At 44.0% G+C, this 25,680-nt stretch overlaps 3 protein-coding genes across 7 annotated transcripts; 1 reads left to right on the top strand and 2 right to left on the bottom strand.

Annotated features, from left to right (window-relative positions):
- Nucleotides 1-98: 98 nt before the first annotated feature.
- On the top strand, nucleotides 99-6,974 carry zwilch (zwilch kinetochore protein). The gene is made up of 19 exons (XM_083667247.1): nucleotides 99-233; nucleotides 617-656; nucleotides 799-891; nucleotides 1,072-1,190; nucleotides 1,378-1,565; nucleotides 1,742-1,818; nucleotides 1,945-2,100; nucleotides 2,345-2,416; nucleotides 2,500-2,593; nucleotides 2,693-2,751; nucleotides 2,857-2,953; nucleotides 3,046-3,125; nucleotides 3,396-3,552; nucleotides 3,789-3,817; nucleotides 3,925-4,061; nucleotides 4,181-4,276; nucleotides 4,466-4,581; nucleotides 4,673-4,761; nucleotides 6,858-6,974. The coding sequence occupies exons 1-18, from the start codon at nucleotides 184-186 to the stop codon at nucleotides 4,756-4,758; spliced, it is 1,746 nt and encodes a 581-aa protein (XP_083523373.1). The 5' UTR covers nucleotides 99-183; the 3' UTR covers nucleotides 4,759-4,761; nucleotides 6,858-6,974.
- Nucleotides 5,187-10,433, bottom strand: lctlb (lactase-like b; the record flags this gene model as incomplete). The annotated part of the gene is made up of 14 exons (XM_083667248.1): nucleotides 5,187-5,403; nucleotides 5,574-5,618; nucleotides 6,674-6,737; nucleotides 7,047-7,246; nucleotides 7,473-7,599; nucleotides 7,877-8,150; nucleotides 8,301-8,466; nucleotides 8,589-8,643; nucleotides 8,814-8,909; nucleotides 9,013-9,141; nucleotides 9,342-9,451; nucleotides 9,577-9,664; nucleotides 9,848-10,008; nucleotides 10,307-10,433. The coding sequence occupies 14 exons, from the start codon at nucleotides 10,431-10,433 to the stop codon at nucleotides 5,288-5,290; spliced, it is 1,758 nt and encodes a 585-aa protein (XP_083523374.1). The 3' UTR covers nucleotides 5,187-5,287.
- A 1,865-nt stretch (nucleotides 10,434-12,298) lies between these two features.
- On the bottom strand, nucleotides 12,299-14,155 carry snapc5 (small nuclear RNA activating complex, polypeptide 5). 5 transcript variants are annotated; one of them, XM_083667429.1, is made up of 4 exons: nucleotides 14,004-14,155; nucleotides 13,421-13,542; nucleotides 13,258-13,332; nucleotides 12,299-12,997 (listed from the first exon to the last, which is right to left on the bottom strand). In XM_083667429.1, the coding sequence occupies exons 2-4, from the start codon at nucleotides 13,508-13,510 to the stop codon at nucleotides 12,812-12,814; spliced, it is 351 nt and encodes a 116-aa protein (XP_083523555.1). In that variant the 5' UTR covers nucleotides 13,511-13,542; nucleotides 14,004-14,155; the 3' UTR covers nucleotides 12,299-12,811. The 5 variants fall into 5 exon arrangements, with proteins under 5 accessions (XP_083523555.1, XP_083523556.1, XP_083523554.1 ...); XM_083667430.1 differs by having other exon boundaries at nucleotides 13,421-13,535; nucleotides 13,825-14,155; XM_083667428.1 differs by having other exon boundaries at nucleotides 13,825-14,155.
- Nucleotides 14,156-25,680: the final 11,525 nt, after the last annotated feature.

A 25,680-nucleotide genomic window follows, 5' to 3' on the forward strand; every position in this document is an offset into this window, starting at 1 on the left:
GTGCTCATGATGACCGATGACCTGCATGACGTCTACAGTTCATTGGCTGAGCGCGCGCCTGTCAAAATTCGCATTTTTGAGTTTACTTTCTGCGTTCTGTTTTCTTCTTTCTTTGTCAATTCTTGTTGGACAGTCCTCTGAAAAAAAGCTACCTACAAATAGATATTAATTGTGGCAAGTGCGATGGTTTCTAAGAACATTGCTAACGCGATAAAGTTTTTGAATATTCTACGGTGAGTTCATGTTTTCTTTGGCGAGCTGTTTTGCTGCTGGCTGTGTGTTGCAGTCGGGTTATAGTGAGTGCAGTCACGTCACATTGCACCATTCATTATTATAAACAAAACAGATGAGTTGGTAGCGAGAACTGATGTCCAAAAAGTACATTTTAGGTCATATTTCTAGATGGAACTGCAGTAGAATTGTTGTCCTAGCTCATAACCAAAACAATGAGGACTCAGGTTATTACTTCGTTGTTTGAATGTGCTTTTTGTTACTTGAGACTTGTCTTGAGAAACAAAATAGATTGGCTTCTGCTCTTATCACTCTTTGGTGCTGCGCAATAACATAACATGGCAGTGTAGCCTCGTTCCATTCTGAGTGTGTTGTTTGATTTCAGGACTCTTCAAGATGAAAGCAACAACTCAAGTGTTTACGAGGTAACTATCCACCCAGATACATCTATCTGATTTCTCTTATTACTGTATTATATACATTTTTAGTCTGCTATCTTGCGTTATTATTTCTTCTTCTTCTTCTTCTTCTTCTTATTTTTAATTTTATTATTATTATTATTTTTAGGAAGATATACTGATATTGAAGGTCAATGGAGATAAATCTCCTCTACGCAACATCTACAGTAATGACGGCCCAGTCCTCATCTGCGAGAAATCTGTAAGTTCTGCTCCGTTGAAGAGGTATGCTGTATATATGCCATTTAGCAGATGCTTTAATCCAAAGCGATTTACAGTACAGTGAGTGCATACAGTTTTTGTATCTGGTTCCAGCGGGAACCAACCCAATCTATGAGGAGGCTTATCTTGCCACTATGCTTCTATACCCTGGTTTGATCAGGTTCCTGAAATTGTTGAACCTGAGTATGCAACAATGGAGGAGACAGACTCTGATAATGAGACGACTCCTGAACCCCAGACGGGCCCAGGACCACAGCCCCTGACCATCATGAAAGCAAGGTGACCAGCACAGTATCAACACAAAGAAATGCGCACCTTAGTGGGACTCGCCTTGTTAAACAAAGGATAAACGCAATGTGTTTATTTATCCTTTTTAACCCATACATTGTACTTGTTGTAGAACAGGAAATAATTGTCATCGTGCTCTGTGTCTGATAAGATGGTGAACTGTGTTCTCGTTGTACAGGCAGCTGCTGTCATGGTACACAATGTCCCAGAACTCCAATGTGTCTCCAGCAATTAACCCGGCCCTGCACCCTCTCTGGGTGCGCTGTGACATGGCTGATCCTGCAGGCACAACCTGGTTAGGAGCAGAGACGGTCAGCACTGGCAACAAAGTCAACGCCGTCAAATTATACTCGGTCACCTGTAAAGGTATAGACTTTGCGTAGACTCCTGCTACTCATTCAAACTATTATATATCCCAAAATATAGAAAGATTGCATTTATTGTTGAATTTTCTTGTTGCTATGATTCAAACATGTTAAATCTAAACGTTTCTTGATCTGGAATCCTACTATATGTGTTGTCTCCATATTGAATTCTGGTAGGTTCAACTGTGGACAAAGCCTCATTCATCACCCTAGATGAGCTTAAACAAGAGCACAAGAAAAGACATCCGTCCCCAGTAAGTCTATTCTGATCTCCTAGTCCTTCATGCTTCTCTGATACACTAATGTCAGGGATTAAGACTGTCTGTCAACTGCCTAGGTGTGCTCAGCTGCATTCTAATTCCCTGTCATTGTACTTTCAGATGGTGGCAAAAGGCACAGCACAGTACAACTTATTCGGCTCAACCGTTGTTGAAAACACTATTATTGAGTCCCAGAGCAGTGTGACCGTGGACTTTAAGTGGAACCATGTGGAGAGTATCCTAGAGACCCCACCTCTGTCCTCTACGGCCACTCTGGTGAGCAGCATCTGCTCACTCGGTTCATCTCTCAGATTCCTTATGTTTGCGAGGCTGTGAGGCCTTCACTCCCTTTGCTAGATCACCTCATCACTGACTTATCTCATAGTCCTCATTACTCACCTACTGTATCCATGAAAACATAGAATTACAGGTCTTATCTTTGCCATCATGCTAGTCTCCCCAACATTTTCTCATCTGCAAATAGCTGTAATTGTCAGCTCAATCCTCTTTGTACACTCAGAATATCAAGGTGGCCAGTGGAGACATGCGGAGTCCGATGTTTGAGATATACAGGGAGCTGGAGTTTCTTCAGGTTTGTGCAAGACATTATTAAGTGCATTTTGAAAGCTTCCTATTTAAGCTCACTAAATATAAAAAGAGCCCTGTGATTGGCAGATTCTTGCTGATGGTTTGAGAACTGGCGAGACAGAGTGGATGGAACCTTTGGACACAAGATCTGCTGTGGAGCTGACCAAGGCCTATCTGGAAGGTATGACTCACTCTCGTATCTCTGCCTTGTGTCCACGACCAAACCATGACATCGAATGACAATTTAGAGTGTTTTTTGTATTTACCTCGTCCATTTCAGAGCTGCAGAACACTACAAAGACTCTGCAGGATCAGTCTGCAACTGCCAAAGGAACTGAGGTAGTGTATGATTGAATGAGTCAGTCTTAGGAGAAGGACTGTTTACCCACAACATCATTCCTATAGAGATGCTTCAGTTCATTGAATGTTTCATGCTGATCACAGACACACATGGTGAAGGCAGAGACCTCCGTCTACAACTCTGTCATGGAGCGAGGCGACCTGGACTTTGTAGAGCAGCTGTGGGTTAAAATGAGAAAGAGTGAGTCGACTTCATCTTGATACAGTATATGATGATATTGTATACGATTGTAAATGTTTTTCTGTGATACTGATACTGCTTTTCCATCACAGGTGTGATTTCATATCAAGACGTCGGAGACTGTTTAAAATTGGTCATCAAAGCTTTGCAATATGGTGACATTAAACCATGGGTATGTTTTAATATGCAGCTTGTGACAGTTGGATAGCTACTGTAGTGCACATGCAAGACAATGTGTCAGTTGGTTTGGGCGACGTCGATTTACATACTATTGTTTCTATATATACATATTTCCCAGTTTCAGAATGCAAGCTTATGTGTCTACCATATGACCCTCTTCAACCCCATTTGAAGGGCTGAATTTGTTGATGTAATTCAGTTGAACCTAGTTGTGACTGTTGAAAGAGACTGCTTTAGCCTTGGTACGTGTCTCCTCCTGTAGATCCACAGGGATAGCAGCAGCTCCCTCAGTAAGCTCATCCTGCAGTCGTACCACCAGAAGATGGACCACGTGTCCCTCACTGGCCTCACCCCTGTGCACATGCTGCTGGAGATGGGCCTGGACAAGATGAGGAAGGACTACATCAACTGCCTCATCGGTAAACCTAGGCTAGCTCCTATTATCAGCAGCACAGAGTAGTCATACGAGTAGTGATATGGAGGCTTGAGCTTGACCTTATTTGGGCAGAAATCATACATCACTGCATGGCCTGACGATATTTTTTTGCATGTTCACTCACGGTTACATAGAATTTAATATTGTAATCAAATATGTGGCCTACAATGTTGATTAGTTTATGCTTATAATCTCATAATTTGTTTTTGTTTTTCTTAGGTCAAGAACTGACAACGCTAAATCACCTGGTGGGTCCTGGGTCATCTTGTTTTTTTGTATTTTTTTAAACATCTGACACGGTCAATTCAACTGTGAAGATGTTGCTATTCTAAATCAGGACATTTGTAATCCTCAGAGTTTTTACCTTAGCACCACAGTTGATCTTCAGGAGCAAGTGGTCAGAGTGCGCAAACTGCACCACCTGCTGGAGATAATAGTGACCTGCAGCACTTTCCTGCAGTTGCCCTTTGATCGCCTGTTCCTCCTCACTCAGTAAGCTCTGCCACCCTCACCACTCTCTCCCCCCATGCAATATTGATATGACATCCATTTGTTTGAGGTGACATCTACACATTTGTATGAGCTTCCATCTATTTTCCCCTCATTCAAAGGTCGTGTTTGCAGCACTACAAAACATTCCCATTTGATGAGGACCATGAGTTTAAACTTCAAATCAAGCCTGCTTTGATCAACCATTTCTACCAGAAGTATGTCTGAGTACCCCCTCGTTGAATGTATAATAATTATACCTCGGTGGAGTGTCTTACCTGTGGGCCTTGAGTTAATTGTTGTTTCCCCTCCCCCTGATCGTCAGAGAAAATATTGCAGTCACAGTATGTCCACCTCATAGACGTTCTTAGCCTTCATTTGTGTGTGTGTGTTTGTGTGTGTGTCAGAGAGCAGCCTACAGCGTGGGGGGTGGAGGTGTCCAGTGGCCATGGCCCCCGTGAGGTGAAGACTTCCTGGCAGCTCATGGACAAGCCCATAGTCGATCACGTCATCTTTGAAACAGGTGAGGTCCATAAATCATCCTAATACAACATTTCATGGACATCTTTAAGCCTGTATAGACTATATGTCAACCACTTAATCATGTGTTTCAGACTTCCCAGATGATGTCAACGGGGAGAGTGAAGAGACAGCGTATTTCACCACCATGGTGTGCTGCAGCCTGGTCAACTTTTCTTAAAAGGTAATAGCAGTTATATCACTACAACTGACAGTATTTAAAAGGTTCATTTTCATGTTGTTTATTTTTGAAAACATTACTTATTGAGGTGTTTTAAAAGTGTAATGTAAAGCTGAACTTAGCCAATGTCACTTCACTTACATCCCCACTGTGTGAAGAAATTGGGTTATAAAAACACAAATGCATGCAGAAGCTTTTAAGTCTGAACGGACTGAATCTAGTTTCAAATTTGCCTGTACAAGAAGCTAAAGCAATATCTCATAGATAAAGCAAACATTCATTTACTTCACATCAAACTGGAATTCATCTATGAATTATGTTGTAACTCAGGTTGAGAAATTGTGAAATGGTATTGACCATCACATATGCAATAAGTGAGTGTATTTATTTATGTCATGTAATGTAAGGCTTACAGTATTTGTGTGGAGAGCAACGTAACGTTATATTTCGGGGTAGCATGGATGAAGTGTATAAATCTGTATGTGTTTGAGTATAAGTCTGGAAACATGCACACACAGAGAGTTGTGTTCTAGTTTCTTCTGCGCAGTAGGAACATGAGGAAGACAGCACTGAGCAGGATACACAGGGTGCACACAGTGGGGACAACAATCTCTGTTACCATCTCCATGTGGCTGGTCAGGGGATCTGAAGTAAAGAAAACACACATATTCACCGAGAGAGACATTAAATGGAACCATGAACTATACACAGTGGTTTTAAGCAGTCTCATAATGCTCAAGCACAGCACTCAAAGGGTTAATAATTTTTGCAAGGCATCTTGTCCTGTTCTGTAATGAGCATGAGTGATGTCTTACCATGTATAAGTCTTAGAATATTGGCAGCAGTACTCCGCTGTTCCTCTAATGAAGAGAGAAAGATTACTGAGTTGAACCGAGGCACATTAACCCTTTGAGGACTGCAATGCCATATCATGCGAGTCAAGCCACCAGGTGATGCATATCGATGCCCCACCTTATCATATCACCATTTATGCTTAAGCTTTTGCCGCATTGGCCATATTGACAGCATAAAAGATTATGGATTACTTGTTGCTAACATTGTGAATTCAAGACACATGATGGAAAAGCATTGAAGCTGCAGTCGGGAGAGAAATAAAATGCTTAACAATAGGAAGAAGCAGGCTGGAAAAGCACAAAGGACTGGTTAAGAGGCCCTTAAAGAATTCCGTGTTAAAGTCACTTAAATGTCACTCAGCAAGCCCGACCCAAGCCACACAGTCACTCAGCAGCAGAATTTATTCACAAAGACATTCTTATCCCTCCCATAACAATATTAGAAATTTGCAATGCCCAAAATAATTGAATGAATGATATATACCCTACAGCTCCTAAACTTCATCATGCACTGGCCAAACCTTTGGCATTTCGGCATGTTCCTTATTTTCCTTGGATTTTCTTCTAGCTGGAGGGGCAAACAAAGAAACATCCTGTTAGAGGTTTAGGTACCCTATCTCTCTCTCTCAACCCTCCCTATAAACAGTCTGTTTACTTGTTCATGCCACTTCTATGCTAGTGGGTAGTATTGGTAACTCTATTCTTAAAGGCTCAATCCGTATGTTCACATCGCATTTTATTGTATGTTTGTTGATCAATGTAACTGGATTAACTAGTGATACTTTAACCTGTACAAAGCCATATATATTGACAAATATAATTTAGTTTTCATTTAATTATTACGTCCAGAAAATTAACAAATCTTTTTTCCGATTGAAGGAAAGTTTGAACATCCCAAGGTTGTCCATAGCAAATATCTCCCGGAGGCCAAATCTGTATCACTCAACTTATCAATAGGTCATTGATATTTGAGGCAGAATCTTTTTTTGTTTGCCCCAGCTAGTTGTTCTCCTCTTTTCCTCACGAATGTCTGGCAAACGGACCTTTATAGATGAACTGACCTGCAGCTAGGAGCTGGTTGCTGGAGGAACAGGTTTCTGTGGCCTTCCTCTTCCAATTCTCCACCTGGGACAGACGTTTAAGACTCATTAACACTTTCATATGAGCAATTTGCATGATTTCATTACAAGGATTGTATTAATGATCTGTCATTCTTCCATTCCCCAACCCCCTAATCTTTTGCAGAATGATATCCTCACTTCAAGATGATGTCCTCGACTTGATGATGTACATTTTCATATTATATATTTGATATTAACCTATTGTGTATTATTGAATTAAAGACCCATGGTTAGAGCATTATATCCTCCCATTGTGCTGATTGTATAGCTGGAATGACCTGGAACACTGACCCACCACCACAGCGGTTCTCACCTCTCTCTGATTGGGGAACCCGTTGGAGCTGATAATGCGTTTGTAGTACTGGACAGAGGCCTTGGGATAGCGCGGCTTGTTCTTGTTCCTGAAGTCCACGTAGTACAGGCCGAACCTCTCAGAGTAACCCTCATCCCACTCAAACTTGTCCAGCAGAGACCAGGCTGTGTAGCCCCGCACGTTCACACCGTCCTTGATGGCTGCGTGACAGAGAGCATAGAACAAAGACCGCTTTTAAAGGGAAAGGAGTGACCAGCATTGAAGCTCAAGCAATTTGTCCATCTGGTTGCTGAACGTTATTTTTTTTGGTTAGTGTTAGTCAATCAAATTACAATTGAACAGAAATTGAAATATTTTTGTGGAAATCCAGATTTTTTTTATATGGAGCGGTCTCATGTTCGACACACATTCTCGTTTTTCACTTGCCTTTCAACATCTCATTAATGTAGTCCTTGTAATACTGTATCCTCCAGTCATCACACAGCTCCGTGCACACCATCTTCTCTGAAACCCCGTTCTCTGTCACATAGACCATCGGGTTCCCATACTGGGTCTACACAAACACAAAAGTCCGGGTCACTTTTATTCAACACGGACGGAGGTGGGCCTGTTAAGTTACAGTTGTGTGGTGTTTGAGTTAGGTGAGGAGACCTGACCTGGTCCTCTGTGGCTCAGTTGGTAGAGAATGGTGCTAACAACGCTTAGGTTGGGGGTTCGATTCCCGCTGGGATCATATATACTGAAATGTATGCACTCACTGCAATGTAAGTCGCTTTGGATAAAAGCGTCAGCTAACTGGCATATATATATAAGTGGCCCACATGGCGCACCTTGACGAAGTTGAGCAGGCGTCGGAACCCCCATGGCACGGAATAGAGCCACTCTGAGCCTGGGTCGGGCCAGCGTGGGTCCACCAGCTCAGCCAGGTCACGATCAGTGAAGTAGCTGCTGCCGCCACGACCAGCGGGGTAGTTCTTCTGGGTGATGTAGCGGGTGGTGAAGTGTCCGATGCCCAGGAAGTCACAGGTGCCCTTAATGTAGCTCTTCTCCTGGGAGGAGAAGTTGGGCAGACGAGAGGTGCCCAGGCCTTGCTGGGCACTCTTCCTACCTGGACACAACAAAGAGACCCCCAAACAGTCACACAACAGAGCCCTACCACAACATACCCTGCATCTCACTCCATTTCGGGTAATACAAGTACTCTGTCTCACCATATTCATGATTCTATTGTGTTGTGTATGTTATGTATGTAACTTGCCAATGAAGTCCTTCATCACTTGGGGGTAGTCTCCATGGAAGATGGGTGTGGCAAACCAGCCCATGTAGAACTGGACGTATCTCTCAGCTGCCTCAATATCCTTCTGGTTGCTGAGGTCCACTGGCTCTCCCCAGTCTCCAGATAGAGAGATTCCCAGCAGACCTGCAGGAGTGGACAGCTCTCAGTCTTCAATGCATTACACTTTATAGGTCATTCAAGCACACAAATAATCCTCCTATCTAGTATGTATATACTCCCATCTAGTGGCACTGGCCTAGATTTACCTTTTTGTTTGCCCCGCCATTGAGTGTCATATGTATGCCAAACTTTAGCATGTGCCTAGCAACAAAAGGAAAGTAAACAATTGTCATTGACAAGATTTCAATTTGATATTTGTCATTCCATTTGAATCCAATGTCAATAAAGTCACAAAGAAGGATTTGTTTTATTTATTGTCTCTTTAGAATGGGGAGAATACACCAATGACAGAGTCAGCAGTGAGCGCTCACCTTGATCATGTGATGGGCAGCCCTGTAGGCCCCAGTGCCTCTCATCTTAAGCCCAGGAGCGTGCTCACCAGTCTCATAGCCCTCCACAGCCACTGACTACAAACACAAACCAATGGGCCACTTGTCAAGTAGAGCAAGTACCACTGTGGACATAATTCTGTAAATAAATACCCCTTGCATAGGTTTGGTTTGAACATACCCATGGATTGTTGAAAGTGATCCAGTATTTCACTCGGTTTCCAAATCTTTCAAAGCAAAGATTGGCAAACTCATTGAAGTGATTGACCATGCTGATGTTCTGCCATCCACCATATTTCTCTTGTAAGACCTAGAAGTGCAAATGGAGAGAGAGAGAGACAACCAGACAAGAGAACTGGAATAACTATGTAATGCAACATCATTTGATGTAACAATTATGATGTGCATATCACACTTTTGGCATGGTTGGTGAATTGAGATATAGGAATGATTATTGCTGTACTGCACAAATGTGGCTGACGTCAGGGACTGAGAAGCTGAAATACCCACCTGTGGAAGATCCCAGTGATACAGGGTAACAATAGGAGTAATCTTGTTCTCCAGCAGATTGTCAATCAAGTCATCATAGTACTTGATTCCTTTTTCATTCACATGGTCGGCTGCAAAAAGCATTCACAGAGAGCACTTCAGCTGTTGCCCATCAACATACTGAATCATTAGTGTGACAGCTCAGCCCCCCCCAGGCTAAAGGCTAGGTGGTCAGACATCCCAGCCAGGCACTCACACTTAATCCCAGTAGGCATGATCCTGGGCCAGGAGATGGAGAAACGGTAGTGGTTCAGCTTCAGCTCTCTCATCAGTGAGACGTCATCCTGAGCATGAGAGAGAGAGAGACACAGAGGAAATGGTGAAGAAATACCCCCCTTCTCCTGGGTTTGCCTACCATTGTATTCTTACAAAGCACAAATGGCATCACTACTCTATCAGAAGTCTAAACCACTGTAAATCTGTCAGAGTGCTTGTGTTGGTATGGTGATGTTCTTTCTTTCAGTCACCTTCACTTTGTAGTAGCCCTCACAGGAGGAGTCTCCAGTGTCGTTCAGTAAGATTTTGCCTTTCTTGTGGGAGAACACATCCCAGATGCTCAGTCCTTTTCCATCTTTGTCCCAGGCTCCTTCTGTTTGATAGGCTGAACTGCCGGCACCCCACGAAAATCCTGCCCATATCCACGAAACAAACACAATCTGGGTTAGACACCAACATGGTCACATATTTAGGCATATTTACAATGCTAATATCCAGGGAGGATACCCAATATAATTGTTTGTGAGCACTCCATATAGTCATAGCTGAATAGTCTCAACAAGGTAGAAACCACCATACAGTACTCATCATTCTGTGTCTGAATGGGGCTGTAACTGTACAGGGAGTAATGAGTGCTCATACCAACTGCTGTTTAAACGCTACAGGGATTGATGCTGTTCAAATTGTATGGGGATGATAAGTGCTCGTACCAACTGGAAAAGTGCCATAATAGAAGGAGCCGCGGTCGTTCTTTGTCCAGTCGAAGTCCTCAGCCGTAGACAGACACAGCACCAACACAAGCACATGGCACGCCCTGACCGCACAGCGGGGCAGCATGGTATTCCTGGGCCTGCAGCTCACTCACTCTCTCTCTCTTTCTCTCTTTCTCTCTCTCTCTCTCTCTCTCTCTCTCTCTCTCTCTCTCTCTCTTGTTCTCAAGTCACTCCTGCAGAGAAGAGAACAGAGACATCCATCATCACCATCTTACTATCAAAAAAATGCCCTACATGGCCTTGGTGCTAAATCACAATAATCTGATATTAAATCACAAAATAAAATAACATTTCCTGCCCCTTGCACCAAAATCAGGTGAGTCGAAAATGAATCTCATTTCATGGGCAATATGAATATGGCACAAATCTCTTTGCACTGGGATGAAAACAAAGACCTATCCAGGGAAGTGGACACTGTGTCTGTCAAGATGTCACGCGTGGCTTATTACAACATTGCAACAGAAATGCTAAATGTGTTCCTTTATGCCCTGACACACACACACACACACACACACACACACACACACACACACACACACATACAGTATACAGTATACAGTATACATACTGGGGCTACCTGTCACAGGATCAGCATTTGTCCTGTTTGGAGGCATAAATGGCAGACAGACAAAGATTGTGGTCCCTCCCTGTAATTAATTTACCCTGTGGCGACACCTATGTTGTGCTGAAACAGCCTAGAAGCATCCAGCTCACTGTACTCTATTGACTGGGTCTCGTGACCCCAATGCAGACCAAAATACCCCCTATTGAAGCTCAATGGAGTGTGAGCACATTTTGCTTAGGCAGACAGAACCCTTACAAAGTGGGGTTTCACTATGTAAGCAAAGTTAATGTTGGAGAGGCTGATACACTTGTGTTTACTGTATTTACTGTGACAAAGACAATAGGGGGATAACAGAACATTCAAAAGCTGCTCTCTAAAATCAGAATGAATTAATGATTAGCCAGACCCACACTGGATGACTTCATCAGATTCAAACCTCATTACAGAAATTAACTATTTGACATGTGACCATACAGTATATACAGTACATACTGCATATGGCATATCGACAACACAATTTGGCAAATGCCTCAGCAAACTGCGGTAAATATGTTTTTAGCGTATGCTACGTACCTTTGTTTCTTCTTATGGATACTCCTTATCAAAACTCCTTGGAATAAGACACAGTGCAATTTAGTTGGCAAATTATTACACAATTCACTCGTTTAGCCAATTGGTTTTTATAAGTGTATGACTATTCTGAACATGTCGAAATGTTCCCCTCACACCTACTAATAGTTCTCATATAGTTGCATTGAATTAATAAAATGAGCAGAGAATATCCAGTTACCTGTCTTATAAAGTGCTCATATATGAGAGTGGAGAGCAGGCAGCTGAGCCCTAGTCCCTGAGTGAGTGAAATCTCTCCTGGGGCGATGGACCATGTGGAAAGCTGTATATAACTATTGGTGGAATCCCCATTGTAAGCTCCCTGCTATGGTGCCACCCTTCTCCAGAGCTGTCCCTGCTCTTATTGTGAGGCACACTGCATTGTTTTAGCTGTTTAGAAAATGCTGAATGGTTTGGTAGGGGGAAAGTGTTTGCACTGCATTACCCATTTGCGGGAGTGGGAGGCTAGGTCGGGTTAGGACAGGAACATGACATGTGTGCGACCTTGATTTAGCTCATAAGAGCTGTCCAGATAGGAAAGGGCAGCAGACAGATATTCTAGTAAATTGTGTTTTGATGACCCCACAGGCCTTATCCAAGGACCATTCACTCAGCCACTCATCTCTAACGTGATGCCTCCCTTTCCTTAGTGCTCCACTGAGATGAGGGTCCCACTAGCCTGAGAAACTAAAGAAAACACCCGTCAATCAAATACACAAGGCAAAAACCAATAAGAGAATCGTTCTATAGTCTAGGCATTACCTTCTTTATTTTGTGCTCATGAATAACCCTCATTACACATACTTGCAGGCATCAATGTCTTCTCATATGGCCCAGCCATACACGTTTTCATGCTCAACTATACAGACACATCCCAGTTCCTTGGCTTTCTGGCTCACCTCGTCCACAGATGCACAACATCAACAGTAATCTACAAGCACTCAACAAAACTGGTTTACTGCATACCAGTGAGTGACACTGAGTGGGAATTGGGAACAACAATTCTATGATATGCAATACAAAAGACAGGCCTTAACTTATGCAGGGAAGAGCACATGAGTTACTGGTTACATATCGTAACCACCTCCCCATTTAAAGTACATGTATGTAGAACTGGAACCTTGTTAACTCCAATAAATTATCATCAACTTCAGATGCACAGGATGCAAAACAAGTAAAAAACAAAAAATGTCTATATATACACATATCCTCTTCAGTGGTGTACGTGTTAGAGCTCACTGGACAATTCACAAAGTGCTCATAGAATCTCAGTAATAGTCCTCCTCTTCCTCCTCGTCTTCCTCAGGCACTACTTCAAGCTCATTGACGTCCACATCATCTTCCTCCTCCTCCTCTTCCTCCTCCTCCTCTTCCTCCATGTCATAATCTGCAGGGGCACTCAGCAGTAGTTTGGTCTGGTTGATCTCACTCTCATCATCTAGGTTGACTGGAACCTGCAGACAAAAGAAGACCATCAGGTGATGCAGTTAACATTTTTCTGTCAAATACAAAAAAAAAGTCATCTGGAGAGAATGTATTTTATCAAGTGACAGGATTCAGACTGTAATTGACTGGTAAACATTAAGCAATGAATGCATGCACAGAGTTTGAGTCATACGAACACTACAAACGTACACACAGATACTACTCGTGCAAGTTGCAATCAAGGGGACTTGGTAATATGCCTCAGAGCTAAATTTATATAGGCTAGTACCTCAGGGGTGGCGAGTTGTGAGGGACCTTCATCTGTCTGAGCATTGATAATTGATTTCAGGGCCCCTTCTTCAAACTGAAACACACCAGTCATTTGGAACATTAATTGATCTGAGCTTTGGAAGAGACACAAAACACCAGACAAGGGATGGACACTGACGTACCTTGAGCCTGTTAAGCTGGTCTTGCAGCATAACTTTGATTTTCAGAAGAGTTTCCTCTTCCTTCTTCAGCTCCTGCAGACGACTCAGCATGGTCCCTGGTGGGTTTAGATCATTCCTGAACACTGGAAGAGACGGGGGTTGTAATCAGTTTGTCAATCATGTATAAACAGGTTCATTTCTGCATAGTAGCTACACTCCACAGACCCCTGTCCTTCATTCAGAGAGTCTTTCTTGCGCTTTTAGCCTGTTGGTTGTTTTAGAAATATTGACAACCTAACGTCGTGAGTTAGGTATCTTGAATTTCTGTTGATAACAATGTCTCCAGTCAACAAACAAGCTAGCTAAGGTTAGTCAAATCATGCAAAACTGGTTTGTCAAATACTTCAATGTTACGTTGTTATTACCGTCACAAAACCGCAGATTTATGTAGCTATCTCTTCTGTGTAGAAGTGATACAATGCCACTTGCAGAGTCTACGTGCACATAAGTGCGAGCTTTGTGTTGACGACAGCTATGCTAGCTTACTAGCCAGCTAGCATCTGGACTGTCTGCATATGTCACATAAATGACATATCAGTGTTACCTTGTCACAGCATACTGTATTATCATAACGGTGATGGTAGTCTGCTAATTGTAAAAAAACACAAGGGTTTGGGGCTTAGCTTTGAACATTTGTGGTAGCTAGGTAGCAGACGGAGCTAATGTTGTTGATTGACTCCCTCAAGTCACCGTTTTCATTCACGCCGTGGGTTGCTTGGCTGACAACGTCCGGTTGTAGGTGCCCGCCCACGAGACTTCACAGGTTCACTGATGTTATGGCGACACCGTGTGGTTCCCTTCTGCATTGCGGCTTGGACGATTTTAAGTTGAGGCTTGCTCGAATTATGGCCCATAAATGATGGCATTAACTTCAGTATTTTGGTAAATTTATCAAGAGCAGAGGGGTAACTTCCAGGGAAGGTAGATTAGTGGGAAGCTAACTGGGGGAAGGGATTTTTTTTTGCTCGCTGGATGCACCAGTGTTCACTTTTATAGTTATAATCAGATCTTTCATACTACACTGGCAAATGAGACAGATACATTTTAACGCTCTGTCCTGCTTGCTATCTGCAGACTTTTGTTAGATGAGTGGACCTGCATTGTACAGAGGTAGACTCTTAGTTTCCACACCTGTCTATTGTGTCTCTGTGCTGTCCTCACCTGCACAGAGAGGCTTTGAACTGGCAGGTGTCAACTTTATGGTACCCGGAAGCCTAATCTGTAACAAATGTAGTTCATGGTGCGAGTCTTCCTCATAAAACAGAAAGCCATTCTTTGAGGTCGTACGTACCATTGGGAGACAAATACTCAACAGTGTTTTGTTCAACTAAACTTAGTTTAGTTTCATTTTAAGATGCATTTACTTGATATCATTCCTGTATGTAAATGATATAATTTGAACCAATTGATTTCTAACTGGACAATTTTCTGGGGAAAGGGCTTGCAAATGAAATATTCTTGTTTTAAAAGAAATATATATTAGAATTGTCTTTATGAAACATTGAAACCCAATATACATTTTGACCAAGCATGTTTTGCATTACTCTGAGTCTGTAATCACTTACAGAACATGAAAGGAGAGACCTTGTATGATGTCCGTGTGCACGCTGTTCTAGAGTGGTCTTCTTCACAATTCACAACTTCTCCTCACTATCAATACACGCAGACTCATGGGCAATGGCTCCCTCTAAGCAGATCACAGCGGCGTCTGTAGAGGCTACAAAGCTTTACCCCCCCCCCACACACACACACTAATATTAAAAGGGGCAAATAAAGTAGATAACGAATTCAGTGAAAACTCAAATAAATCACAGATGGAACTCATTGATGTGAACCAGATCTGAAACAGCTCTTAATCAGTCTCCAAAAATGTTAGAAGAGCCCATTAGGTTCTTTATAGGATTCCTTGACTAAGTCCATCCAGATGTGTACATTGATAATCACAGCACGTAAGCACGACTGGAGACTAACAATGGAGCCCAGCCAAGGAGAGAGCCATACCTGTCCTTGTTCACACACATTTGAAAAGGGGTTGAAAGATGTAGGCTTAAAACTTCCAAACTCATTATTGTTACAATTTACATATTTCTCTAATTTAATCAAAAGATTTAGATTGAGACAAAACGTATGGTCACTTAAACAGTTTAATTTGTGCTTTCATTTGAAGACATTCAGAAATTTGTATTCAATTGCTTCGAACACCTTTTGAGCTCCATATTTGGATATGCAATAGGCTCTATTTGAATGGCTTGGTCAATATTTCATGGAATCAAAAATACTCAATATAAACTGCATTACACATAGTCACCATAATATACCCTATTGTTTATGCAGGATAGGATGTACTCACTTTCCTGACATTGCATGTGAAGCTCCCTGGCGGGTGTCCTGCCTGTATATGTGTGTGACTCTCTGTATGCGCGTGAGAACATGATGTAATTGTAGACAAGATGCCTGTGTTCAGCTCATCCATGTGATGCTCTGCTCTCATCTCTTGTCACTGCATACAATCTCTCCTGATGAGAATATGCTCTGCTCTCTCTGTCTCAGGTGAGAGCACCCTGCCAACGCCATGTTAGCTGCTCCAGACCCACCTCCTACAGATAAGAAGTCAACCGCTGATGTAGGATGCATGGGTATGGCGATGTGAGTTTGCAGGTTGACAGGTGAGTGTCAGTAGTGCACTGATACAGGCACTGACAGTCAGCAGCTCTGATAACACACAGCTTAATGCCAGACTGGGTAGCCCTATATCATGTTTGCAACTCTTTGGGCTGTGACCCTCTGTGAGAGCTTAGTCTATGTGGAGCTGAGCACGGAGGAGACTGTGGAGGCTGAAACTGGAGCTCCCTGTCAGAGCGGGGGAGACCTGCAGGCTTTGGAGGTCAGAGGAGAAGTACTCCAGGGTCTGAGCCTCAGAAACACAGCTGCCAGCCTCCCAGGGCCAGCGCAGACATGAGAGGCCCCATGGTGGTAGGGGGGCTTAAAGCAGAGCTGCCCTCAGCAGCCTAAAGGGGCTAATGCGCCACAGATATCACTCTGTGCCTTCAGAGCCACAGTTGCTTTCTCCTTGTCGTCACAGAGGCCGTGTTGCTGCCGCACTGCATTTTCTCACAGTCAGAGCTCTCCTCGACCAGGCAAAGGCCAGGCCCGGCGCTGAGGCCCGGTGGCAGCTGAGGGCTATGCTGCTCTCTGTAGCAGTGGTGGTGCTGGTGGTGGAGCGTTTGAAGGTGCTCCATCTGAGGAATGTGGAGCTGGGCATGTTAGAAGAGGGGCCTCAAACAAGGGAGAGGAGGAAGAGGGAGGGAGGGGAGCACGGGGGATTGACCTTTGGACAGTGCAGTCAGGAAGTTATGACTCAATTTTTAGTGAGAACAGCGAAGGGGAGAGCAAGAGCAGGAAAAGAGAGCGGGAAGGAGACAAGGAGAAAGACGGACAGAAAGAGAAAGGGAATAAGGGAAAGAGAGAGGGAGAGAGGGAAGAAAGTGAAAGAGGAGAGCAGAGGAGGGTTTGTGTAGGTGGGGTGATGAGGGGAGGCAGGGCGCTGGGGGAGAGAGGCCCCTGTAGCAAGGGGTCCCTGCAGTCAGAGCTGAGGAGAAACAGATCATGGCAATCACAACACACACATACACACACACACACACACACACACACACACACACACACACACACACACACACGCACACGCACACACACACACACACACACACTGTGGACCTAGCTTTATTGTGGAGGAAATGAAGCAGTTCTCTCACTGAGCTGCATGTACGTTCTTCGAGGCCCAGTAAAGTGTTTTACGTGACTGTAGGTCGGCCTTCTCACTATCTATAGAATGCAGGGGGAAGGTGGGGGCGGTGACTCTCAGGATGTAACCCCTTAACCTGTACAGTGATGTGGAGAGAAACCCTGGGCTCCTATGAAAGTAAAGGATTCATGGCGAGACGGTGGGGCCTTTGTTTCTAAGGAACTACCTCAACCTTTATGTTTCCTGTCTCACCTCCCACACACACACATGCATGTACATTGACACGCACAGCTCAGAAGCACAGACGCATATTCACACACGTTCACAGAAGTCCAACATGTACACCACGTACACACTACACAGTCACAACGACACACACCCACATACTTTAGCAGTGAGTGTACAGTGCATGATACTGTACTCATTGACCCATGTGCACAGAAATGCTCACTATTAAAAATGTTATTTTAGCATTGTACTGTAGGGCCTACTACAGAGACATACACGCCCACACAACTCACTGATACAATATCAGTATGCTCTCAATCACAATCTCCAGTTTAATCAGTTTTAACAGAGGGAAAGCCTGTGTTCCTCTTGAGCGTTAGAGGAGATATGTGACCAGCATATGCCACTTTGTGTGTGTTCACACCAGATAAATCACTTGCTCCAAATTGCAGGGCATGCTGGCATTTAATCAAAGGATATGATTAATAATAGTGTTATAATACCATCAGATTAACCGCAGAAATGTGGCTTGGTCCACGGAGTGGTCTGTGTCTGTCAGCACCAGTGGTCTATGGGTGTGCAGTCAAGAGTTCCACTACAGTTATAGTTAGGCCAGTACATTCCTTTTACTCAGCCAGGAGAGCCTACTGTAGTAACCATGCACTATGCAGTATGTAGGCTACCAACACTGTTTGGCTATGAAACAATATGATTGTTGTTGTTGTTGTTGACATCTGTATATCATCTCAGGAAGATGTTAGTTAGTCAGTTTCCCAGTTAGTCTCCCCAGTCACTATTGCAGTTGCTTGACAATAATGACTCTCTTTAGCTTTTAACTCAAATGTCTTCACTGTGAGTAAGTTATTGGAATCCCGGTGAAGTGAAGGCCGGAGAGCGACACATTCTTGGAGGTTTGTCTCTTGGCATTACAGCGGATGAATGGAAAATAGAGAAAGGGGCTTAAACCACGGACAGATTCGGGATGTAAGGCAATCCAAAGTAACCACAGTAAAAAGCTTTTGATTTAGGTTGGGGTAAATGGAGTGAGCTTCTTTATGTTCCAGCCTGGGGAATGCCTCTGATCACGGCATGCGGTTTGGGCCCTGTTTGGATTGCTGTTGATATGATGTGGTTTGGTCGGGGGTGACGGGAGGGACTCCATGGCTGGGGCTGGGGAAAGCGGCTCTGTCACAGCTGAAATCTGTAAACTAATTGACCACCCATACACAACATTCCTTTTTTTTCCTGGGTTCTCTCTCTGGGGACCAGGAAGCAGACCCAAAACTCAGGGCCCCCCCCTCCCCATGCCTAGCCCACATGCAGCATGGACTTCTCATGTGATTAATTACTTGTTCTCTCTCTCTCTCTCTCTCTCTCTCTCTCTCTCTCTCTCTCTCTCTCTCTCTCTCTCTCCTCCACTGGGCCTTTCCCCTCACTATTTACATGGTCTGGGCCTCTGCTGGCACTGTGCATTAAACAGCCTTGTAATGTCTAACCAGCCAGGAGGAAATCGACCATGTTTTCATTTTCTACTGTCTTTTTTCTTTCCCCCAATAATTCATTAAAGGTCAGGCTACAGGCTTTTTTCCCTCCCTTTGTGAACGCCTTTTAATCTCAGATATAGGCAGCAAACTGCACGGCTGAGTTTGGTTAGTTAAAAGGTCTGAGTTAAACACTGAATGATTTTTGGAGGTTGTCTCCAAGAAAACTAAAAGAGCAGGGAAAGGGACAGTGCAGACTATAAAACAAATGACTGTATTGAACAAACTATTGAACAAATCAATACTGCTGCAGCTAAGGGCAAAGGTCAAAATGAAAATATTCGGTCAGATTCCAAATTCCAAAATGGCAAACAGTCGTGGAGACATGACTTTACAAACAAACAATGTATATTTTTAATTTTGTTATTTTGTTATATATTTTAGTATTCATTCTACTTGGTGTGGTTTCGACGGTGGGAGTGGGTTGGATTTGCAGTAGGTGTGTTAGATGACTAGCTGTAGCAGGGTGTCTGATCGTTAGATGGTGGGAGGCTGAGGAGCTCCTATCATTTCATCTAAATCAAATATTGACTGAGAGAAGGCTTGGACATTCCACACATTCCTCATGGGAAGACTGCAGGACAGGTACTGCACTCCCACATTTCCCCCGGCCTCGCTCTCTCTCTCATTAACCAAGGCCTTTTGCCCCCATCCCCACCCCCCTCACAGTCCCGGCACAATGAGTTACATATCCCATGGCTGTGCATGGATAGTAGTTAATGATTGATACAGTAACAACCATGCTTTAGCTAGTGTATTAACATCTGTGGATTTAGCAGGATTATTGATGTGCTCTTGTATCAGTGCCCACCTATTCCAGCAGCGTGACGCTCGTGAATCCTGTGTGTCACCTCCATTTGACACAGGCAGCTTAGCCTGTTAAGTGGTGAGTGTGTGGATCAGTCTGAGATGTCAGCACTGAGTAGTGAGGATGGCAGGTTGTGCTAGCAGAGCAGAGCAGAGCAGAGCAGAGCAGAGCAGAGTAGAGTAGAGTAGAGTAGAGTAGAGTAGAGTAGAGCAAGGCTGAGCAGAGCAGAGCAGAGCAGAGCAGAGTAGAGCAGAGCAGAGCAGAGCAGAGCAGAGCAAGGCTGAGCAGGCCCTGTTGGCTGGCATGTGGAATGTGTGAACACAGTGACAAAACCATTTATTTACAGGCACTTCCACCATGAGGTCTAGCACCCGCAGCCCAAGTGCAACCCCAGGGAAGACACAGCTGTGTGCGAACGGTGTAACGCTGGCCCCGCCGCCTTTGATCGTCCGACACGCAGGCGGCCCTGATCTCCAGGAACACCACACATCTTGTCTGATATTCTGCATGCACAAACTGAGACATTCCAGCCGCCCTGAGCCAACTGCCTATGACAAATGATCAGCCTTTGGGTTTTCTAGTTTTCTCATGCCGTGGGTCCTCTTGGCAAGGAGAGGTGTGTGAGTGCTCTGGGTCTGGGCCCGGGAGCATTCCCCCTCTCCAGCTTCAGTAACTAGAGCAGCACCACAGAGTTCTGGAGAGGACCCGGTGTGGATTATTACATTACTGAAACCTCTAGGGTTGAGTTGTGTGATTTAATACTGACCTTTTTCAACACAAATGGAGAGAGGCTGCAGTCAGACCATCGCCAAGGTAGTGGGGACTGTAAGTCGTTCAACAGACTGTTGACTGGATTAAATCAGATTGAATACAAATCCGAAGCACAGCGTGAACCAAATAAGTTTGGTTTGAGTTTCAAGCCATAGCCCACTGAGAAGAGAAAAGTGAAAATAACATATATTAGTGCCAGATTAGTCATTACATATTAGTGGGTGATGTTAGTTTTGATTGTGTTCCAACTATACAACCAATTTCTCCTGCCGTTGTATGAAATATGTCCTTTTTTAATTCATAAGTAGAGTCTCAAGGTGTGCAGTGTGTTTTAAAAAGCTTTAAAAAGCGTACTTATTTCTCCAGTTCATTAAACCAACCCAGCACTGTGCCATAACTGATGTCATTCCACTGTTTCCTGTCATTTTCCAGCCCAGGCACAGTGCCATGGAATACCTTCCTCCAAAAGCACATTCAGTCAGATGAAATCTACACATGATTGATTCTTTTACACTTCATTTCTAACGGTCATCAAACAACCATTTAATCAGGAACCCTTCACCAGCTGCTGTCCATAGTAACCTGTCTTCACTTGGATAAGTAGAACACCTCCATCCCCCTCCCCTCTTGTGTTTCTATCAGATTTCCTCCTGATGAATTGATTTGATTTGAAAATATGACAACAAAAACTAACAAAACTCATGCGCCATCCATCATCCATCATACAAACACCATCCATCTAGAAGTCAAAATGTCTGACTTCTAGCTAACCTTACTGAGGCTGTTTCAACGTTTAAGATATCCCAGAGACATCGTTCTAGGGATCTCCTCGGGTTTGTTTAATCTGGGCTGATATGGGGAGGATATATGGAACCTTGTATGATGAAGGTGTCTGACGGTCATCCTGTCTCTTCTTTTACAGAGACCTTTATATCTGACTGTTCCTGCGTTGCTGCGTAAATCACCAGCGTACAAGGTTCTCAAAGAACATTTCCTTTTCTCTCCCTTTACTACAGTCTAGTGCCGGCAATGACCACTGCCAGAAAAAGATGGTTTTTGACAGCAGCAGATTTGACAAAAAAATGCTTTCAAGATCTTAACAACTCGTCTGTGTGTGTTTGACATCTTGTTATCAGGCAGATCTCAATCACACAAGTCATGTATGACTTCCAGTCCTGGCATGTCTGGGAGCACGCAGGCTTGGAGAGAAACAGAGAGATGAATCAGAGAAAGGCTACTCCTAGGAGAGAAGACCAGGCAGGTACAGTTTAACCTAAAGATCGAGGCAGTTTGACTTCGTTAATGTGTCTTTTTGTGAGTTGTTGTAACTAATGGACTAGAACCAATGGTTCTAATTGGGTAGTATTCATTAATTAATGAAGTATTAAGCACACAGTGCCTTTCTCTGTGTTTGTTTCACTTCCACTGTCTCTTTGCTGCTCCCTCTGCCTGGCTAATGTCTGATCTGATTGGGCACAGGGTTTTGCACATAGAGCGAGGCTTACTTTGCAGGTCTTTCCAACAGTTGCAAAAGATTGATGGATTGTTGCTGGAGTAAAGTTCCATATGTTCTGTTGTATGTAATGAATAGAGAGAAGGGCTCAGGGGTGTAACTGTTAAGATGGGTGTCTAATCCCCCTGCCACATAACTGGGCTGTGTGGAAACCTCCTCCACCACTGAGGGGTACATTGTAGGACCGGGGAGGAAGTGTTGTGGAGGGGCTGCGAGGGCGTTGCTAGGCGACGGGGTGGGCAGGTTGGCGTAATGAGCGCGGGGCTCGGGAGCTGTCTGCTCAGTGTTCCGGGTCCTGACAAGAACAGACAGGCTGGCCTGGGACGGCCTGCATGGAGCTGCCACCACGGCCACCTGCTCACAGCAATCATCACCAGCGCTCCAGCCAGCCACCGATACAGCATACAGACCCAATTAAGAGCCCTGCATGTCCCCCTCCAGCCAGCCATCACTAACACTCCTGCAAGTCTGACAAGGCTGCCTTTTTTCCCCCTAGCAAATCTCTAATTAACAACAGTGGTTGTGGCTAGGCCGAGCTGCTGAAAGGGCCCAGGACTCTGCTCGGGGTAATCAGCTTAAATACAGGTTTATTTCCTGCCCTCTGCGCCCTGCTGCTTCCAGCAGAGATTGCATTCTTTTATCTGTTTATCTCCAATTTCCTCTGACTTGTAACGTGTCTCTCAGAAACAATGTCACCTCCACTTAAGGCCAGACTCGATGCTCCTGCGATCAGATAGTTGCAGAGCGGTGATCAGAGTTGGTTTTGGCAGGGCACAGCTCTCAACAATATCTCTGTCTGTTCCATTACTGCTTCACCACCTCCTCTCCTCTCCTCTCTCTCTCCGCAGCAGAAACACCAGCCCCATCTCTGTGGGAGCTCTGCTCATATGGAAACATCCACTTCCAATATAAAGGGACTTTATACATTTTATAGCACGGTAATTGAAGTATTATTGTAAAAGATGGAAATCAATCTGAATGTTTTTTGTTCCTGTAGCCCAGGCAACAGCAGAGTTCAATTTGTCAAAATGAGAAAAAAAAAAAAAATCCCCAGCAAATTACATTGTGAAATGACCTCATTACAAGAGTGGGATTAGGAGAGCTGTGTGTTCCAGCCGAGAGCACTGGAGGTGGAGGAATTTCCTTTCAGAGGGGAGGTGTTGTTGTTGGAGCCCTGCAAACGACCGCTGTATGAAGCCTCCTATTCCCTGGTGTGGGATTGACTTTTGATACAGGACCGCCACTCTTGATTGTTGAAAATGATGCCCGTTTTGGAGCCCGGGATCTGGTTCTTGGGTAATTGAGGATAATGTAGAGAGTACTTTCAATCAATAAGACAAATGTTTATGAACATGTCTTCCACTTCCTCTCCTTCCTCTTCCTCTCATTCCTTCTGTCATACATGTTGGAGATTGAGAAGATCCTCCAAGTCTGGCAAAGACCATGTGAGAACATAAAGCCTTCCATTGGTAGAGTTCTGTCTTTCCTCTGCTGCTCTCCTCTATGTGTTCACAAACATATGGCACATTGACCCCAGGGCAGAGGCCGGGCCACTTTATAGGGCTGCTGTGACCAATGCATTCAGATAGATCAGTCTTAGATGAGACTGTTTCTAAACAGACATTTCAGGTCCTGTCTTGTGTTGACTATTCTACTGTTGATACTTAACACTTTCTCATTAAGACAAACAACAATTGTCTGGTTAATGAGCTACATAATCAATTCTATCAATGCTTTATTAGTTGGCATCAAGTTGTTGTTCACAACTCAAGTTCTTGTAGTGTGACCATTAGGAAAGATGTAAGCAATGTGTCCTGAGTCGGTGAAAACAACTCTCCTCTTATAGTATTGAAATAACCTAGACAGCAGGGGGCGCTGTTTATCAAAGGGATTTTGAACCCTTTGAAGCACGATTAAAGGGGAGTGAGTGACAACATTGGATAAGAATAACTTACTCGTACTTATTCTTTGACTGAATACTTATCTTGTCGGACAAATGTAATGTTGGTCTTCGATGGGCATATCAAAGATAGCCTACATGTGATTCTTCAAAAGAGAACAAAATAATGTGAACACTACCACTTCCACTATGAGTATGACTATGACTATTCCTGTCTTATACAAATGATAATAGAAATAATAATTACCACACATATTTTGGACGGCGATGTCATTCATAAATAGACTCATAGTACTCGACTTGATTTTAAACCCGCACACATGACATGCAGGCCTGTGGCTATTGGCACGGTGGGTGAAGGAGGTTCACAGTCTGGTGCACCTGTGATGACTGAGGTAGAGAGCTGTTGACACGCTGCAGGGGGGCCGCACTCCTCCACTTCAGCAGCGCCTGGAAACTCCTCTCAGAAGAGACGCCGTGCAAACACCCTCTTTCCTGTTCCACTGAAACCTTCCAAGTGCATCAAAATCAGGGAGTCTGTTAGTTTAGAATCTGTCTCAACATCATTTATTTTTCCAAACAGATGGCCCCCTTATGATTTCCATTTATAATGCTGGAGATATTTCACTGACACTATACTGTATACTGTATACTTTCTTTTAAACAGATGCTACTTCTGTGCTAAAGCTGCCTTTCTGTTAATCAAAGCTACAGTAACATGTCATGCTGTTCTTAAATTGTGTTCATCTGTGTATGGTGATGTTATTGGGCATGGTATGACACATAGAGCTACTGTATTCCTGGAGGTTGGTTCATATGTGATTAATTAATTCCCTAACAACTACAGTATAAATGACTCTATAGTTGAGTCAGTGGGTCTACTCTCCAGTGCTGAAAGAGAGAATGTTGCATTGAGTATCTCAACAGCCTTTACCTCCACACAGTATTTTCAATGTAACGGTTATGGAATTGGGTGGGCAAAAACTGGCTTGTTGAGACTCCTTTCACTGCCTACCCTGCATGGAAACTTGTATGCTGCCCAACACACAATCTGTTCTTCTACAGACATGGTTTCATTGCAGGAGGTTTAACAAATATCCAAATGGGGTGGAGGTTTGGTTGTTGGACTAAAGAGAGCCTAGGGGAGCATTTCCCCCATAATTGTCCCTAAGCTCACGCTTTACCTGTAGGAATTCATACCCTTAAAAAGTGATGAATCTCTGTTGTCACTGTCACCACAAGGTCTCCAAATAGGAATCATGATCTCCCCCCCCCACCCTCTCTCTCTCTCTCTCTCTCTCTCTCTCTCTCTCTCTCTCTCTCTCTCTCTCTCTCTTGCTTGTATTCCCTACATGACAGATCATTCAGAGTATGCTGATTATTTCAGTCTTGAACAATGAACATGCAGTCCCCAGTCCCCTGCCCAGTCAGAGGAAGGGAGAGGGGGAGGAAGCGGAGTGGGAGGGAGAGGGGAGGGAGGGAGAGAAAGTGCCTGGTGTTTCTCAAGCTGGCCCTAGCCTGGCAGGGTCTCTCCTCCAGTGGGCCTGGTCTCCAGGGCCCTCCTTCTCTCTCAGCCCCTCAATATCCCTCTTTCTCTCCGTGGGGCCAGGGCTCCACTGGATGAAATTTCAGCAGGGTATGAGGGAATGGTTCACAGAGTTTAGCACCTTTTTTAACATAGGCAAAATAAATGACTTCTCCTAATGCTCTAATTG

This window comes from Argentina silus, assembly GCF_951799395.1.
Source record: "Argentina silus genome assembly, chromosome: 3".
Lineage (NCBI taxonomy): Eukaryota > Metazoa > Chordata > Actinopteri > Argentiniformes > Argentinidae > Argentina > Argentina silus.

What these genes read in the sequence shown, in the direction of transcription:
- zwilch (XM_083667247.1), top strand. Translation starts at nt 184, where the DNA reads ATGGTTTCTAAGAACATTGCTAACGCGATAAAGTTTTTGAATATTCTA. An exon ending in AAGTTTTTGAATATTCTACG is followed by an intron (nt 234 to 616) that starts GTGAGTTCATGT and finishes GTTTGATTTCAG; the next exon opens with GACTCTTCAAGATGAAAGCA. An exon ending in ATCAACCATTTCTACCAGAA is followed by an intron (nt 4,277 to 4,465) that starts GTATGTCTGAGT and finishes TGTGTGTGTCAG; the next exon opens with AGAGCAGCCTACAGCGTGGG.
- snapc5 (XM_083667429.1), bottom strand. Translation starts at nt 13,510, where the DNA reads ATGCTGAGTCGTCTGCAGGAGCTGAAGAAGGAAGAGGAAACTCTTCTG. An exon ending in ACCAGCTTAACAGGCTCAAG is followed by an intron (nt 13,333 to 13,420) that starts GTACGTCAGTGT and finishes GGTGTGTTTCAG; the next exon opens with TTTGAAGAAGGGGCCCTGAA. An exon ending in CACAACTCGCCACCCCTGAG is followed by an intron (nt 12,998 to 13,257) that starts GTACTAGCCTAT and finishes TTTTGTCTGCAG; the next exon opens with GTTCCAGTCAACCTAGATGA.